Raw genomic sequence first — 18,110 nt, 5'->3', positions numbered from 1 at the left:
CCTCTGTTTGTAAAGTTAAACTCGTATAAAAAATAAGCATCTCTACCCCCATATATTTATTTAGTGTTTAAAAATTCTTTAAAATATTTAAGTACGAATAAATTGTGGTGTCAAAATGCTTCTTGCCTCAATGGTGTTAAAATTCTACAACCGAACGTAATTTTTTAAAAAAAAAAGACCATGAAGTGCTTAGAATTTTTGGTAAACAAAGTCATATTCCTAAATAAATTTCGGTAGAAACAATATAGTGTTCAAGTTAACTTATACCACTACTTTCCTTATTTAAAATTTAAATAATAAAAAAGTAATTATACTTACGCCGGTGCATATTAGTTAATCATATAATTTTTTTAAAAGTGTGTTGGGAGGTTTTTGTTATTAAAAAATGAGACTACAAAAGATAATTTTGGAATATTTTAGAATTTTATCATGCAACCCAAGCTAAGTTAACAAAAAAAGAAAAAGAAAAAAAAACAACTTAAGGGAGATAAGTGTAACATTTCAAACCACAAGGGAATTTAGTATTATTAACTAAAACAAACCTGAGGTGACATGCCATTGGTTTCAAAGCTGAGTCGAGGGAATACGCAAAAGTTACAGAAGTGAAGTTTACTACTACAGGTAGACACACTTGGCTGCAAAGGAAAAAAAACTTATATTTACAGTCTCATTTCTGATGGCTGTCAGAATCCAGTAACGTCAAGACTGAAAATTTCTAACAGAATTTACAGTAAAGTATTGAAACAAATCTAGGGTTTCTCCATTTCTTCAGAACTATGCTTGTTAACATATGAATCACGAGCACCCTCTGATTCTGAACCATTGGAGCCCATTTGCCGGTTATTTGGGCCTTGATCCAGCTGCTCCTCTGTCTTTAGTCGCGTTTTGAATGGCCTCTCAAAATCTTCTGCAGCCCCAGGATCTATAAGTAGTTTACCAAGTTTTTGCTCCTGTAATGACGACATCGCATGATTCATGCATACACATTCTAATGTATACAAGGAGAAATTAATACATATCAACAACAATTGATGGATAACATGAAAAAATGCATTAAAACTGTGGACAGGATATACTCGCTGGCCACCTGTGTGGTCTTTTAATTGGGTGATGGTAACAAACTCAGGTTAAGTATGAGCCTTGAATTGAAAGAGGGGAAGAAGCTGAGATTTTGGGAGGACGCATGGTTGGCACATGGACCTCTGAGAGACCAACTTCCTAACAAGAAGTTGAAACTATTGCACAATGCAGGAATAATGGGAAACAGAATCTGATATTCAGAACAATGGCAGAATTGTGAACTAGACAATCTGATCACACTCTAACAGATGCTGGAAAAAGTGGAATGGGAAGGTGAAAAGCAAGACAATTATTTGAGGAGGCAATAGCACGGGGAAATTTTTAGTGAAGAGAGGATATAAACAGTTCAGGAGAAGAAGCCAACAAGAAATAGACAGAAAAATACATTGGCCATCAGTTTGGAAAGATGAGCACCAACAAGGCTCGTAATGAACAGCCTTACATTATGCACAATTGGCACAACATGAATTGTCAAGAAAAGGTTTTACATATGCAACAGATGCTATATGTGCTGTAAGGATATGGAAGACACAATCCACTAGTTCCTACATTGAACAGCAGTGGCACAACATGAATTGTCAAGAAAAGGTTTTACATAGCAACAGATGCTATATGTGCTGTTAGGATATGGAAGACACAACCCACTAGTTCCTACATTGAACAGCAGCAAGAGAAATCTGGAACATGTTCTTAAGCCTAAGGAGTATAACCTTTTCCAAAAAAAAGGGTATTAAGCTGAACCAACTGAAGACAGAAAGGGAATTCCAGAAGCAAGGTTGTCTGTACTTTTTGCTGTAAATAGAGCATCTTTTGATGCTAATGTGTAAAGAGTTTTAATTGACTTTCCCAAAACAAGAAAGAAAAAGTATTTCAACTACTCCTTAGTCTTTAGCTTTGATTGGGAAGTTCCCAGACTTGCTCATCTTTTAAAAATTTCTGAGACGGTGACTCCACAATGAACAAGCCAAGGAATGCAATACATAGTATTGACAGAAGGATGGAAACTTCACTGGAATTGTTCCGCGGACTGAATTATCTGGGATTATAGTCCTGGACTAATTTGTCCCACCTAGGAGATGGGACAAAATAATCCCAAATTGCATGGGATAAGGTGGGACATCCCATTAAGCATGGGATAAAAATTCATACTAAAATTTGGTTGACTAAATAAATTAATCCTGGAAATGGGACAAAATAATCCCAAGTTGGATGGGATACAACAACAATATACCCAGTGAAATCCCACAAAGTGAGGTCTGAGGAGCGTACAATGTACGCAGGTGACAAGCCTTACAACTACCTCTCTAAGGTAGGGAGATTTTCGAAAGACCCTTCACTCAAGCAAATCAAAGAAGTAACAAAAAGAAAAGTAGTAGTAGAGAAAAACATGACAACTAACAGCAATGTTGGGCATATATGCAAGCAACTGTAACAACAACAACAAGGTGTGATCACCTACACATGAATAGGTGATATCAGATACAAAAAGCTAAAGACTACATGAATAGGCTAATACTACGACTAACACGGTGCTCTATACTACCACCCATGAAATACATGAATAGGCTAGTAATAAGACAACTCTTAACTACCTACTGACATTCTACCATTATCCACGACCTCCATACCCTCCTATCTAAGGTAATGTCCTCGGTAAGCTGAAGATGCTCTATATCATGTCTAATCATCATTCATCTCCCAATACTTTCTTGACTTACTCTACCTCTCCTCGACCCCACTATATCCAACCTCTCATACATCTTCTTTTCACATGTCCAAATCATCTAGTCTCCCTTCACACATCTTGTCCACCACACAGGTCACTCTTTCATTCTGTCGGATATCCTTATTTCTAATCTCATCGTTCTTAGCATGCCCACACATTCATCTCAACATCCTCATTTCCACCACTTGCATCTTCTGAACTTGGAAGTTCTTGAATGGTCAACACTCCGCCTCATACAACAGTCGGTCTAACCAACACTCTATAGAATTTACCTTTAAGTTTTGGTGGTACATTCTTGTCACACAAAACACCAGATGCAAGCCTCTACTTCATCCATGTCGCACTAATACAATGTGACATCATCATCGATCTCCACATTTCCTTTTATTAAAGACCCCAAATACTTAAATCTTTCCCTCTTGAGAACAACTTGTGTATCAAGTCCCACTTACACACCTTCCTCCTACGTCACATCACCGAATTTACATTCTAAATACCATGTCTAGATCCTGCTCAATCTGAAACCTTTAGACTCTAGAGTCTATCTCCACACCTCCAACCAATCATTAACTCCACCGTGAGTCTCTTCGATCAAAAAAATATCATCTGCAAATAACATACACCATGACAATACACCATGGCACCTCACCCTGAATATGTCGTGTCAATTCATCATCACCACCAAGAGAAATAGAAAAGGACTAAGTGTTGATCCCTGATGCAACCCCATCTCGACTGAAAAGTGCTTCGAGTCTCTTCCCATTCTTCTTACCTGGGTCTTGGCTCCATCATACATGTCCTTTATAGCCCTAATATAAGCCATCAGTACACCTTTAGACTCCAAGCATCGCCAAAGGACTTCTCTTAGGACTTTGTCGTAGGCCTTTTCAAGGTCAATGAACACCATATGCAAATACATCCTTTTTCCTCTCCTTATATTTCTCCATCAATCTCCTCACAAGATGAATGATTTCAGTAGTTGAACACCCTGACTTGAATCCTAACTAGTTCTTGAAAATGGACACATCCCTCCACACCCTCATCTCTACCACCCTCTCCCAAACTTTCATAGTGTGACTCAATAAGTTATAATATGGCGCATGTGTAACAGTGAGGTGGAGTGCACCAACCGTCTTTTTTTGCCCTGTCCAATGGCTGGTCAACTATGGGCTCTCTTTTTCAACCTCCTCAAGATAACCACGATTATGCCATCCACAATTAAGGACCTACTAAACTCCTATTGGCAAGTTCTTGTGAAGATTTGGAGCCACATCCTTGCCAAAATATGTTATATGGAAGGAATGAAATGCCAGGTGTTTTGAAGGAAAGACAAACAGAATATGCTGGAGTTATACAAAAGGAATGAAATGCCAGGTGTTTTGAAGGAAAGACGGCCAAAATATGTTGGAGCATGGGAAAGTGCTTATGGCTTTTGGTGTAATCTACAGGATGACTATAATGAAGGTAATATGATGCGGTTGTTGTCAATCCTGAATACCTGAATCTGCATCATTAAAAGATGCATCGCTAAATGACGTCAGTACATGGTGTACGGTATGTAAAATAGCTAAATGAAACACTAGCCAAAACTGAACATGCTGAGCAAAATAATAGAATTGATGACAGACTGAAATAAAGTCAACTGAGTAATATGAAAAAAGATTTTTAACTGAAAGGTTGGGACATATTTTGAAACTGAATAACAGAAAAATGACATCTGAATATCTGAGATTAAGAAAAAAGAAAGATGAAATAGTATGCAAGCTGTTAAAAACACTTTCATCATCTGATGATAAAGTAAAATTGTTTCTATAACTTGAATTGAGAACATGTCTAAAATTGTAAATATGAGAAATCATCATATCTGTGACTGCATAAATAATCATATCTGTTCAAACTATATATATATACTAGTTTCTGGGCATGCGCATTGCGCGTGTACCCATACATCCATAAGTAAAAACTCTTATAAAATCACAAAACTATTATTTAAAAATGTGATAACAAATTAACCTCGATCAATTCATCTTTCTATTTTTTAACTTTAAAAATAGGGGTAAAATTATAACATTATAATATTAAATCATGTATACATATAACTTTAAAGCAATGAATCAAATTAACCTTCCAAAGATAATTTATAAGAAGCTACAAAAATCTCGAATCAAATGAATTTTGTTAATGTAAATATAAGATAATCAAACTTAGTCGTTGTTATACAATTGTAGAAGCCATACGTGATATTTATAACATTATGAATTCATCTTCCTCAAAATTCTTTTCGGTGTTGCTAAATAAAGTAAAGACGCCCAACTTGCTACGTGTTCTGTTGTTACTCTCAGATCATATAGCCTAATGAAGTTGAAAGACCAAACACATGCCTAAATAGATATAAAAAGATCAAATGTCCTTCAGCCTAAAACTATAGGTTTTGTATTCCGTAATTTATAAGACGAATATCATATAGACTTCAAAAATCAAATGCAAAGAAATATCGTTATTAATTTTTAAGCTGAATAATCACTTAAAAAAAAGGGCAGTCCGGTGCACTAAAGCTCCTGCTATGCGCAGGGTCCGGGGAAGGGCCCGACCACAAGGGTCTATTGTACGCAGCCTTACCTTGCATTTCTGCCAGAGGCTGTTTCCAATAATCACTTACAAGAATAAAATAAAGCAGTTCATTGTACTTGACAGATTAAAAATGATGTTTTTTTAATACACCCAATAATTATATAGCACTGCGAGAGATTTAGGTAGTTGTCCCTAAATAAACTTGACCCTAAATATTTCAAATAAATTATATTTGAGAACTCAAAGAGATGATGATGTGAAAAGTAAAAAATCACTTACAATTCCATAGTTGAAGGATTTTCATCTTGTAATCATGACAATTCACATATTTCTCAACAAAAAAGAAAGATAATTATGAAATAAATGGCTAATACTTATAATTGAATTAGTCACGACTCTTACTATCACAAATTGATAAAGAATTGTCAATTTCTTGTTCTTTGTGCTACATATCTAAATCACTCCTCTTTGAAAATGAAATTTAGCACATTGATAGTTTTTGATTGAAAATTAACTAATCACGAATTCGTATTTGTAGCAAAAATTTCATGTCTTCATATTTAATAGTGTATAATAAATAGGATTAATGTTTATATCCTCACAAAGCAACCTTACATTGTCAAAATGCATGCAAGAATTATTTCAATTAAAAGTTATTAAATGAAGGCAAATCAAACATTTTTGATAATTGAGCTGATTCTAAGAAGGCAAAGGGCCTGTTTTTGTTCAAGAAAAAAAAAGGAGGGCCACGTTTCTGTTTCTTTCCTTTCCTTTTTGTTATTTGTATATAATAAATAATAGATATAAATTTTATATTTGAAATAACTACAGGAAAATAAAGTAAACGGAAGAAAATGAATCATCTCAAGTGATAACTTGCAGTAAATGCTAGGTGGAAGAAGAAATTTCACTCTAATAACATCTTATTTAATTGTTTTATTCATCATGTAAAATTTAATATTTAGTACAAAAATATCATAATAACAATAATGTTTAGATGAGGTCGGGGTGTATGATATAATATTTAGTATTAGTATAATATGATTATTATTTAATATTTAATTAATTAGATATTTTAAATTTAGTGTAAGGACAAAATGGTAATCCAACTTTGCACTTTGTAGCTTCCCACTTTTAATATATATATATATATATATATAAAATCTTTAAGTGGGAGTTTCTTACAACCGACATACAACATATGAGCTCATAATGCACCAACTTACAATCCTAGTTAGAGAGGGATGTCCAATACCTTTCCAGATTATAGAACCTATCTATCTAATGTGGATCCACTAATCTGAGCCTCTCAGGGCCAAATGATCAATGGACATTGCAATGAAACATAATCCTAAGATGGCACAGAGTTCTAGAACTTGGGTTATCTAGAACCCTCATTAGCTCAGTGCTAAATAATCCTCCCAAAATAATCTATATATGATCATAATTATCATGAAAACCGTAACTGAAATAATACTAAGTCTTTACTCAAATCTGTAAAACTATACTGCTTGTGAGACTAAGCTCACAAGTATCCGAAACAGACTAATATTCTCAATTTTCACAATAAAGGAAAATTCTCTTTGAAAATCACATCTATCTGTAATTAAGTGTTGTAAACTTTCATACTGAATCTTTGAAGTGACTAAACTTCCTTCAAAACATAATCCTTAAAGTAGGTTTTCATGAAAATATATTTTCTTGAACTCTTTCTTGAATAATGCACTTGAAATTAAAAGTAATAATACTTTCTTGAAAATCTTAAAACTTATTTTTTCTCATGAAAACAATGCATATGAAATACTATGACAAAGGATTCAAATAACTTTGGCTAGAAAGGGATCCATGAATGAATCAAAGATCATAATGATATGAAGGACCATAATTTTGATAATAACAAGAATAAACGATAGGAGATAGAGGGAATTCGAAACCATAGACTTTAGGGTAAAAACTCTAGCGTTGATTTTACTAACTGAATATGTTGATTAAGAGCGTGAGGAAGAACTGAGTTCATCACTATGATAGCCTTACATGCCTTAAACGCTCTACAAATCTTGATGAAAAACCCTAACTTGAAGAAGAACAATCAAAAAACCCTTTCTTGAGATTCTTGGATCCGTTTCTTGAAAATCATATGGTCAAGAGTTAAGATTTCTATCAATGATTTATAAAAAGATGAAGGAATTTTAGTTGGAAAGCTTGAAATCCAAGGAGAAGGACTTACCTCGATGAAGGAGGAGAGAAAACCCGCTTCTAGGGCTTGAAAAATGGTCCAAAGTGAGAAAAATCGGACTAAAACCGACTTAAATGATTTCCCGTCGCCAAACCGGCATTTGATCGGTGAAACGCCTATCCAAAATTGTCCAACACCAGTGAAACGCATGTTCAAAATAGAAAACCTCTTAATATTTCCTCAACCGACGTTAGACCGGCATTTCGCCTGTTCTAAATTGTTCAACGCGGGCGAAACACATGTCCAGGACAAAATGTCTGACAAAACCAAAATGATCATAACTTTCAACTCGGAGCTCGATTTGACGAGAGGTTCGCAGCATTGGAAAAAAGACTCAAAGACCTTTAATTTGATAGATAATAGGACACATAACTCTTCATATTCTGTTTGATATGATCATTTGAAGTTGACCCAAGTAAAATGTTGGACTGAAACTCAATCGGTAAGGAAGCTTTCAACTCAATTTTGTACTAGAGGGTTATTATGACCTTAATTCATATCCAAAACACTTCAGACACTTGGGAATTGATCTTAACACCTATGCATAATTAAGAATCATCCCGTACTAGCCTATAAGCATGCACAGAAAGATTCGAATCTTAGCTTAGAAATTTTTTAGGTGTTACAATATCTCTCCCTTGAGATCATTCACCCTCAAACGATGGTCAAGCTTAACTGAAAGAGAAAAGAGCCACTCTTACTATCCGTCTGACTTCAGAACATGCCTACTAACATAGATAGGATTGGTTCATACTAAGACTTTGGGACTCAACTAAAACACTCATGGCACGAACGTTCACATAAGATTACAAGGTGACAAATCATGACATGGAGTTTCTAAGAATCATTAAAGGAAGAAAGCTACTATCTCGAACATTCTCATCGAAATTTCTCATAACATTATGGGAAAAGAATTATAGCACTATTTGTGTGAGACGTCGAAATACGAAGAACTAAGGGTCAGAGAACCTTAGTCAACTGACATGGGTTCATAAAGAAAGAATGATATACACTCAACATAAGTTCATACTCTATCTGGAATCATTCAACATGAAACATGGGTACCATGGGCATTAAACAAGAATAGGACTACTATACCTTAATCAATACGACTAATAACTTTTAAACTTAGCAACACTTCCCAACTACACTCATATTTTTGAATACTACTCTTCATACCTACAACTTATATCTTCCACAAGAGTACATATGACTACTCCTACAAAGATGTAAGTCTAATTGCAGGCCCTTACTATATTCAAGCCCAACTTGATTCACAAGGTGCTACACATAAGATGATCATACTAATCTAAACCACAAAAGTCACGCTATATACCTCTATAAGGACTTCCATGAGTTCCATCTTAAGAATACTACTTCTTACCACCTTATTCATCAAACCTCGATTATCTCTTAGTGCATTCATACACATGTTATCAACTCATATTCAAGTCTATCACTATCACCACTTCATAACCTTCTAGATAACCAATTATTCTAAGAATTTCCCGCCTTTCTATCATCCCTACCAGCTAAAATATCATGAATTACTATAACGAGACAAACCAATATTCTCATCTAGCTACTACATATAATCAAGCCTCGTCTCAATCTTCCTCCACACTTAAAACCTTATGTGGAATAACCATACTACCTGACCTCAACCCCCTTGTCACTTAAAAGGGAAAGCCAATACTCACCATAAGGGACGTCTAACCTCTCTTCTAAACCCACACTCAATTGTTATCAACATCGCTATCAAAACGGGAGGAGGATAACTAGAAAGCCTTAGAGCGAAAAGATCCTAAGCACAATTTATTCAAAAATCTGATCTGTGAACATGCATGACGTAGCATTATTTTACTAGCCATTGAGGATATATCATGAGTTCCTGAGACTAGGCATACTGCGAAACATGAGTACATAAATTATAAGTTGTACATCATAAGATTGATATTCATAACTTCATGGAGTAAGATTGAGGTCATTGAGCTGAAATCTTTGCCTTCTATTCTAGGAATTGAGCATAGACATGAATTTGTCTGAATGAACATAGTTCATGGTCATACCAATGATATGCGGGGCATGATCATCTATCCCTTGGGTCTGAAGCCGACATTCTAAGCATATGGACCTATTTCATATTCTCTAAACTTTGCCATGTTCACTTTATTCTAACAATCGATGCAACACTAGGAACATGACTGCTAAACTCTCCCTGATTGACCATATCCGGAGATACTAAAAAAAAATCTTCTAGGACTTCTCTTAACTTCCTGCTTCCTCTATAGTCACCTTTCTATAACCTCTAATCTTATTGACATACACAGGCACTTTTTCTAACACCTAATAATCTGACCTCTTATTCTTAGACCACTAACACAACTCTTCTAAGTTCATATCTACCTAATTGAAGAAAACTTGAACTATAATGAGAGGTTCATCATCGTCTATATATAACCCCTTCTACCTAACTCTTACGGGTACTATATAATTCTAACATCAATCTACTCCACATTGTCCGCTAACGAATATTAACTAGGCACACATAACAAATCATAAACTTAGAGCCTTATACGACTATATACTATCTTGGGTACACATCTATCTTCTTAAGGCTTAAAACTCTCTTCTACCTATAGATTTCACCACAACTTACTACCTTACATAGGGATCACATATAACTTCCTAGTTGCATCACCACACACATTCCAAGCCTAAAAACGTAAACTCCTTCACATGTTAACTTCCATTCACCACCTAGACTTGATCTGCATTAATGCAATGGCATGCTCTAAGTCACCTTAACCAATAACTCTCTCTATACTACTACCACGAAATCTACACACACTCATTACGCCTTAGTCAACTCATAAGAGCATATCACATCATCACAAATGTAATGGGTACATGACTTCAACTACATACTCTACACAATAATTATACCCACTTTTTAGGTTACTATACTTCTAACTTCACACTTTTACTTCTGGGCAATTCTACTACTTATGGCTCATAACACCACAAATCACACTATCTTTAAGGTGAAACACTACCCAAGCATTCTAAAACATACTTCCCCCTTAAAGGCATCATCTATAGCAAGGCTCATGAAGGGGTCTGAGAGCATATCATAATTTGGCTCAAAGCACGACTTGGGTGAACAAGAACAAAGGTGCATCTTCTTGAATTGAATATGGTTAAACGTATGCATGGGCTCCTCTCAAGTCTTTGTGCAGTCTCTTAACATTCTATTGACCCTATTTGTGCGAACCATATCGATAGGAATAAGAAATCTCATGTTCAGAAAATACATGTTGCGGAGATGAGGATGTTGAGATGGATGTGTTGGCATACTAGGAGCGACAAGATCAGGAATGAGGTTATCCGGAAGAAAGTAGGAGTGACAAGATGAGGGAAGCGAGACTCAAATGGTTTGGGCATGTGCAAAGGAGGTGTGCTGATGCGCCAGTAAGGGGAAGCGAGAGGCTGGTTCTAGGGGGTACCCGGAGGGGTAGAGGTAGGCCGAAGAAGTATTGGAGAGAGGTGATTAGATAGGACATGATGCAGCTCCATATTACCGAGGACATGGCTCTAAATAGGAAGAAGTGGAGGTTGCGTATTAGGGTAGAAGGCTAGCAGGAGTGGGGTATTGTCTTGGAGTGCGTAAGTTTAGGCTCATTAGTGTCTATCATAGTACTAGTCTTACCCTTGTAGTTCTTACCATATGTTGGATATTTTGTTTAGATTATCACATATTTCGCGACTATGTTTTTCACTGTTTTCTTCTTCATTTATGTGGGTTTGATGCACTTGAGCCAAGTATTTTTTGGAAACAGTCTCTCTGCCTCCTCAAGGTATGGTAAGGTCTACATGCACTTTACCCTCCCCAAACCCCACTTAGTGGGATTACACTAGGTATGTTGTTGTTGTACTATTTCTAGAACTTCAAAGATGAGGCATAGTCAAAGGAATTAGAGCAAGACAAGAATTTGCATAAGTTTCTTAAGGCACAACTCTATTGCACAAGCTAGAGTATGAAAAAATGGAAAACATCTCTTAAATGTCATATTACCTCCTGATTATAAGTGTGGTGCACAACACACCCATAAGCAAGATTCTACCAGACACGGCTTCATAGACATCCTAGGACATTGAACTCTATGCTCTGATACCAAGTTTGTCACGATCGAGTCTAAACTCTAGACACAGCCAGCACTCGGAACCATTGTTGGCTCGAGCGAACCCTTGGCTTGGCACAGTGTAAGACTGAATACTGACTAGTGCGGAAGCTTTTAAAAGATGTGCATGCCCTACAATAACTTAGAAAACAAGCTCAATAGCTTTAAAGTCTGAAAAGTGTATAATATGCATATGCTTGTAAAACAACTAAGACTGTAACTCAACTAACTAATCTATGAAGTCTCTAATATATTGAAGAAAGGTCACCAGGACAAGACCCCAAGCTACTTGAATACTCTACTAACAACATAAACAAACTACTAATACTTGAGATAAAATGGAGCCCTCTAAAAGCAAGGTCGTCTTACCTAAGTTGGATGAAGATAATCCTTATGATGCGGCTGTTGTAGATCCCGAATACCTGAATCTGCCTAGCATTAAAAGATGCAGTGTCGAATGACGTCGGTATATGAAATGTACAGTATGTAAAATAGTGGAATGAAACACTAGCTAAAACTGAACATGCTAAGCTAAATAATAGCTCTAAAGATAGATTGAAATAAAGTCAACTGAGTAGATGAAATAAGATTTTCAACTGAAAGGTTGGAACATATTGTGAAACTGAAAACAGAAACATGACATCTGTATATCCGAGATTAGGAAAAGAGAAACATAAAATAGTGCGCAAGCTATTAAAAACACTTTCAGCGTTTGATGATAAAGTAAAATTGTTTCTATAATTTGAATTGAAAACATGTCTAAAATTGTAAATATGAGAAATCATCATATCTTTGATTGAATAACTAATCATATATGTTCAAACTATATATAAAAAAAATCTTTAAGTGTGAATTTCTTACAACCGACATACATCATGCGAGCTCATAATGCACCAACTTACAATCCTAGTTGGAGAGGGATGTTCAATACCTTGCCAGGTTATAGAACCTATCTATCTAATATGGATCCACTAATCTAAGTCTCTTAGGGCCAAATGATCAACCAACATTACGATGGCACGTAGTTCTGGAACTTGGGTTATTAAGAACCCTCCTTCGCTCAATGCTAAATAATCTTCATATGCTCATAATATATCATGAAAACTGTAACTAAAATCATACTGTGAGTATTTACTCAAATCTGTTAAATTGTACTGCTGGTGAGACTAAGCTCACAACTATCTAAAACATACTGATAATCTCAGTTTTCATAATAAAGGAAAATTCACTTTGGAAAAAATATCTATTTGTAATGAAGAGTTGTAAACTTTCAAACTGAATCTTTGAAGTGACTAAACTTCCTTCAAAACATAATCTTTAAAGTAGGTATTCATGAAAATATACTTTCTTGAACTCTTTTTTGAATAATGCACTTGAAATTAAAAATAATAATACTTTCTTGAAAATCTAGAAACTACTTTTCTCATGAAAACAATGCATATGAAATACTATGATAAAGTTTTCAAATAACTTTGGCTAGAAAGGAATCCATATGGTATAACAAGCATGGACCATGAATCAAAGATCATTAACGATATGAAGTATCATAATTTTGATAATAAAATCAAGAATAAATGATAGAAGATAGAGGGAATTCGAAACCATAGATTTTGGGGTAAAAACCATAGCATTGATCTTACTAACTGAAACTGTTGATTAAGGGAGGAAGAACTGAGTTCCTCACTATGATAGCCTTACATACCTTAAACGCCTCCACAAATCTTGATGAAGAACCCTAACTTGAAGTAGAACAATCAAGAAACCCTTTCTTGAAATTCTTGGTGGAAGCTAAAATTAAAAGTTGGTCCGGCTATTCGTTTCTTGAAAACCCTAGGGTCAAGGGTTAAGATTTCTATCAAGGATTTATGAATAAATGAAGGAATTTGAGTTGGAAAGTTTGCAATCCATGGAGAAGGACTTACCTTCATTTTAGTAACATTTTTTATGACATACATACTATAAGCATTTATAGACTATTTAAGGAGGATTATTTAGCACCGAGAATGCGGGTTTAGAAAATTCAAGTCTCATAACTACGTGTCACCGTAGGATTTGAGTATACTGCTAGTTGATCAACTCCTTTAGCCCAAGAGGATCAGCGTCAGATAGATAGGTCCTATACCCTAGCAAGGTATAGGAGCAGTCCTCCCAACTGGATTAGTTGTTAGACATCATGAGTTCATGTGATGTATGTCGATTGTAATAAACTCTCCAAGAAAAGTAAATGTATATTATTTTCAATATTTGCTATTATTGCATATATTCAGTTTTAAAGTTTTATTGTTAAAGCACATATGTATGCATTACTCTTCAGCTGACTTTATTTCAGTCTATCTTTAGAGTTATTTATTTAGCTCAGTATGTTCAATTTTAGCCAATTGTTACAATCGACTATTTTACATACCGTACATTTCATGAACTGACATCATTTAGTGCTGCAACATTTTATGATGCAGATTCAAGTACTCATAACAGCAAAGTCATCATTAGGATCACTTTCATTCAACTTTAGTGCGACCTCTGAAATTGATTTCAGAGGACTCCAATTTATTAGGAGTATTAATAGTAAGTACATGTTGTAAGTAAAGTATTCAAGTGGTCTGGGGTTTTGTCCCAGTAACCTATTCTTCAGTATGTCAGATGCTTCATAATGAGTCAGGTGAGTTATAGTTTTCACCATTGTTTTACAAACCAGTGTTTTGAGAAGCGAGAAGCGAAAAAAAGCGATGGGGGCTCGCTTCACAGAAGCGAGAAGCGTGAAGCGAACCGCATGCTTTTTTTAGAAAAAGCGATATTTAGTATAAAAATAAAAAATATAAAATATGCATAGATAAATAATCAAGAACTCAAAAGACTTAGATTAAAAAGTAAATAGATAGTCAATAATCCTCATAAGTAACAACATATAAAGCAAATGCATAACCAAATCACAAAGAGAGCAAAATCCTATTCTTCAACAAGATCCTCAAACTCTTGAAGTGCCATCAACAAGGGTTCTACTTGGTCCTCATCTTCTTCATCGGAGGACTCATCAACAAGAGTTCTACTTCTATTTGAACTTGAACTTGTAGCTACTCTTTTTTCCTTGCCCCTTAAAGTACTCCCCCTAAAACTATAAGATTAAAAGATATTTAAATACAATTAATATATCTTTAGTTTAAGATCACAAGGTTCATAAGTTTTTTTTTAATACTTTGTATCAAGTCAAAACCAAACAATCAAATTGAAACGGAAAGAGTACCAAATCGAACCTTTAGAAACTGTGAGTGTAAGCATATCATAGTATTTGTGTAGAAATAAAAGCTTTTAATTAAGAAATTATAAAAATGTTAATATTATATCTGGACGGACTAATAAGAAAAATAGTGTCAAATAAAAATGAAATGGAAAAAGTAATATAAAGTGAGCAGATCAGTAGTATTCTTATAAGTAATTTTGATTAGCTTTCTAATTAAATATTAATATCATATCTGGATTGAATAAAAAAAAATAGTTTCAAACAAAAATGAAATGGAAGTGAGCAGAGTATTAAATTAATCTATACCTAATTATCAATCCTCTAAGTGCAACCTTTTGGACTTTGTGGCAGACAAGCGATTCATGCTTTTGCTTTTAGACCTTAACTTTATAATTTTTCTTAATATACAATTATGAGGAAAAATATGAATGATTTTCTCTATAAATTTTTTAATACTGAGATTATTTTCTTCACTACCTGCTTTTTTCAAATAAGCGAGCTTTTTTCTCGCTTCTACATGAAACGGGCTTCTCGCTTCTCCCATGAAGCGCACGCTTTTCTGAAATCGCTTCGCTTCACGGTATTGAAGCGCTAGAGCCTCGCCTCGCTTCGCTTCACGCTTAAAGCGAGCGCTTCGGCACTTTTTCACAACACTGTTACAAACATAAGCATATTATACCGATTTCATAATTTTTTTTACTATAAAGTTGTTGATTTTGTTTCTTTTTTTCAAGTTATTGCATGTTCATCTTTTAAAATCTTCTGCATTAGACAGTATTCAGTATAGTAGTAAGTCAGGCAAAGGTTTGCTTGGGACCAACATTGTTTCTGAGTATCGGCCACGCCCATGATGTAAGCTTGGGGTGTGACAGTTTTAATGCAAGAAACCTGGAGAATCTTGCAGTTTAGCTAAAAATCAGACTACATTTGCATGAATGTAATTGATATTGCAATTTGACAAATGATAATGCAACAGTGTAATGGCATATGTTGTTATGAAAATTCATCCAAGACACTTATTAAACTAGGAAGTCTAAGGTGATATCGGTGGTAACCAGCCTAAAGATATAAAGATTTTAACAACTGTGAGAATCATGTCGTGCATTTGCTTTTCTTTACCACGTCTATAAGCTAATATTAGGGGCTATGATTGCTTACACTTTGGAGTGCTTCAAGCTTTCTCTGCAGAGCTTCATGTTCTGCCTGAATACGGAATGGAACACCGTGCTTCTGGTAAACATTAGTTTGTGCGAGATCCTCATCAATTTCACTTGCAGTAGTTGCAAAAGGATGATTTGCAGGAATCCACCTGATAGTGTCAGGATCCACATCAGGAGGCACTGAATCACCTTCTCTAAGAAACAATGTTGGTCTCTTCCACTGATATGCACGTGACCTCCGCTTCTGATGGACAGCTTGTTGCTCCTTGGTAAGAGTTACTGGTGCCAAACGGTACACTTGCCCACACATCTCTACCGTTGAATTGCTCTTGCTGACTTTAACTAATGGATTATTGAATGGGTCATCGTATTTAAGAGGATTTGATCTGAATTTTAAGACAAACCAATAAGGAAAAGCACGCATTGCAGCATTTTAAAACTATGGAAGCACTGAATTTCAAAAAATATCATCTCAGCAGCATACGATCATACGACCAGAATCTACATCCTAAAAATTAATGAAACAGCAGAAGAAATACATCATAGAAAAGCAATTCAAAAGGTTAATGATCCATACATGCCTCTTCTATCAGATCTTAACTGCCCCCGCCTGACAAGATCAGCTACAGACCCAGGGCGGTTGCGTCTTGACCTTTTTGCAACATAACTCCTCACCATAATAACCAGCATGGTGACCATAATAGATAGTGCAATTGCTACACTAGCACCAGAATGTTTCTTTACCTGCAATTAAAACACATCTATTAAAGGGAAAAGGCCAAAATGGAGAAAGCAGAATCCTACTCATTATGGCAAAGTGTTCCGCTATCTATTTTTGCTTTGGCTCGAAGGATGAGCTTAGCCGCTTTCAAGGACCTTCCCTTTCCTTTGACCAATGGGTCCTCAAACCTTTATGATTTCGTGCCAAACATGGCCTCCATCTGAGAGCCCAGGTCTCTAAATTAAAGTGAATGCAAGGTCTACGCTGCTTTCAATCATGAGTTTCATCAATAAATGCATTGAACTGGATCTGAACATCAAATCGGAATTATAGAGAGCCCAGATGAAACATGAGAAGCTTGCACCATCACAGTACGCAGTTTATTAAAATGGAAAAAGGGAAAACCTAAATACACAACCAAACATCATAAGATAGCAGAGAACAAAAAAAAAATGTATTTATGTTGAGCCAATTACCAGGAGGGAAGCGGGAGGGAGAGATTTGACGCTCTCTTGTAATTTGGTAACAGCGTGTTGTAGTAGAAGAGGTAAACTCGGCTTGTCGGACTTGACAACCATAACTTGGTGTGGAAGATTCTTCGAATTCTTGGCATCACCATTGGCAACTACGTCAAGCTTCTTGAAGGTCCTCTTCCTAGTACTACTATTAGTATACCTCTGGAATGCATAATCCAACAAATAATCGGTTCTGAAGTTGACTGGACTTCGAAGCTTTTGAAACATTTAAATGTAGAAAAATTAGTGATGATTAAACAGAAAGAGACTGTTTAAAATATGAAGTGAGAAGTGGTACCGGAACTGAGACGGTATGAAGTTGTAGACTCCAAATTGAAGCTGCCATTTTTTCACTTATCTGAAATGCCTGTCAAAATTAGGGCTTCAGATTCAAAGTCCCTCCTAAAACAAAGAGAAAACATATCGAACTTGCCCGAAAACTCAGTTTAGCAATTAAACTTAAATTTTATTTATATATCCTTTAATAATTTTCATTTCAATTATTTTCGACCCTCAAGAAATAATACCACTTTCACAACTGACTATGAGCCCATTTGGATGAGATTAAAAGAAGTAATTTTTATGTATGAAGTTTTTTAAACTTTGAAGTGCTGAAAGTTATTTTTATAAATAAGCAGTTGAGTGTTTGGATAAAAGTACTTATGTTGAAAATAAGTGTTTG

General features: G+C 35.3%; 1 protein-coding gene across 5 annotated transcripts; it reads right to left on the bottom strand.

Annotated features, from left to right (window-relative positions):
* Window positions 1-499: 499 nt before the first annotated feature.
* LOC129889113 (protein MULTIPLE CHLOROPLAST DIVISION SITE 1) lies at window positions 500-17,858 on the bottom strand. Of its 5 annotated transcripts, none has more exons than XM_055964267.1 (6): window positions 17,727-17,858; window positions 17,390-17,644; window positions 16,770-16,936; window positions 16,191-16,578; window positions 12,164-12,222; window positions 797-950 (listed from the first exon to the last, which is right to left on the bottom strand). In XM_055964267.1, exons 1-6 carry the CDS (start codon window positions 17,772-17,774, stop codon window positions 923-925), a joined length of 945 nt encoding a protein of 314 aa, XP_055820242.1. In that variant the 5' UTR covers window positions 17,775-17,858; the 3' UTR covers window positions 797-922. The 5 variants fall into 5 exon arrangements, with proteins under 5 accessions (XP_055820241.1, XP_055820242.1, XP_055820243.1 ...); XM_055964268.1 differs by having other exon boundaries at window positions 12,164-12,216; XM_055964269.1 differs by having other exon boundaries at window positions 854-950; window positions 12,164-12,226.
* Window positions 17,859-18,110: the final 252 nt, after the last annotated feature.

The sequence above is a fragment of the Solanum dulcamara genome, chromosome 5 (genome assembly GCF_947179165.1).
Source record: "Solanum dulcamara chromosome 5, daSolDulc1.2, whole genome shotgun sequence".
Taxonomy (NCBI): domain Eukaryota; kingdom Viridiplantae; phylum Streptophyta; class Magnoliopsida; order Solanales; family Solanaceae; genus Solanum; species Solanum dulcamara.
The sequence above is the reverse complement of the archived record's forward strand: the minus strand, read 5'-3'. Positions and strand labels throughout refer to the sequence as shown.

What these genes read in the sequence shown, in the direction of transcription:
- LOC129889113 (XM_055964266.1), bottom strand. Translation starts at nt 17,774, where the DNA reads ATGGCAGCTTCAATTTGGAGTCTACAACTTCATACCGTCTCAGTTCCG. An exon ending in TCCCTCCCGCTTCCCTCCTG is followed by an intron (nt 16,937 to 17,389) that starts GTAATTGGCTCA and finishes TTTTAATTGCAG; the next exon opens with GTAAAGAAACATTCTGGTGC. An exon ending in AGCTTGAAGCACTCCAAAGT is followed by an intron (nt 951 to 16,190) that starts GTAAGCAATCAT and finishes TCGTCATTACAG; the next exon opens with GAGCAAAAACTTGGTAAACT.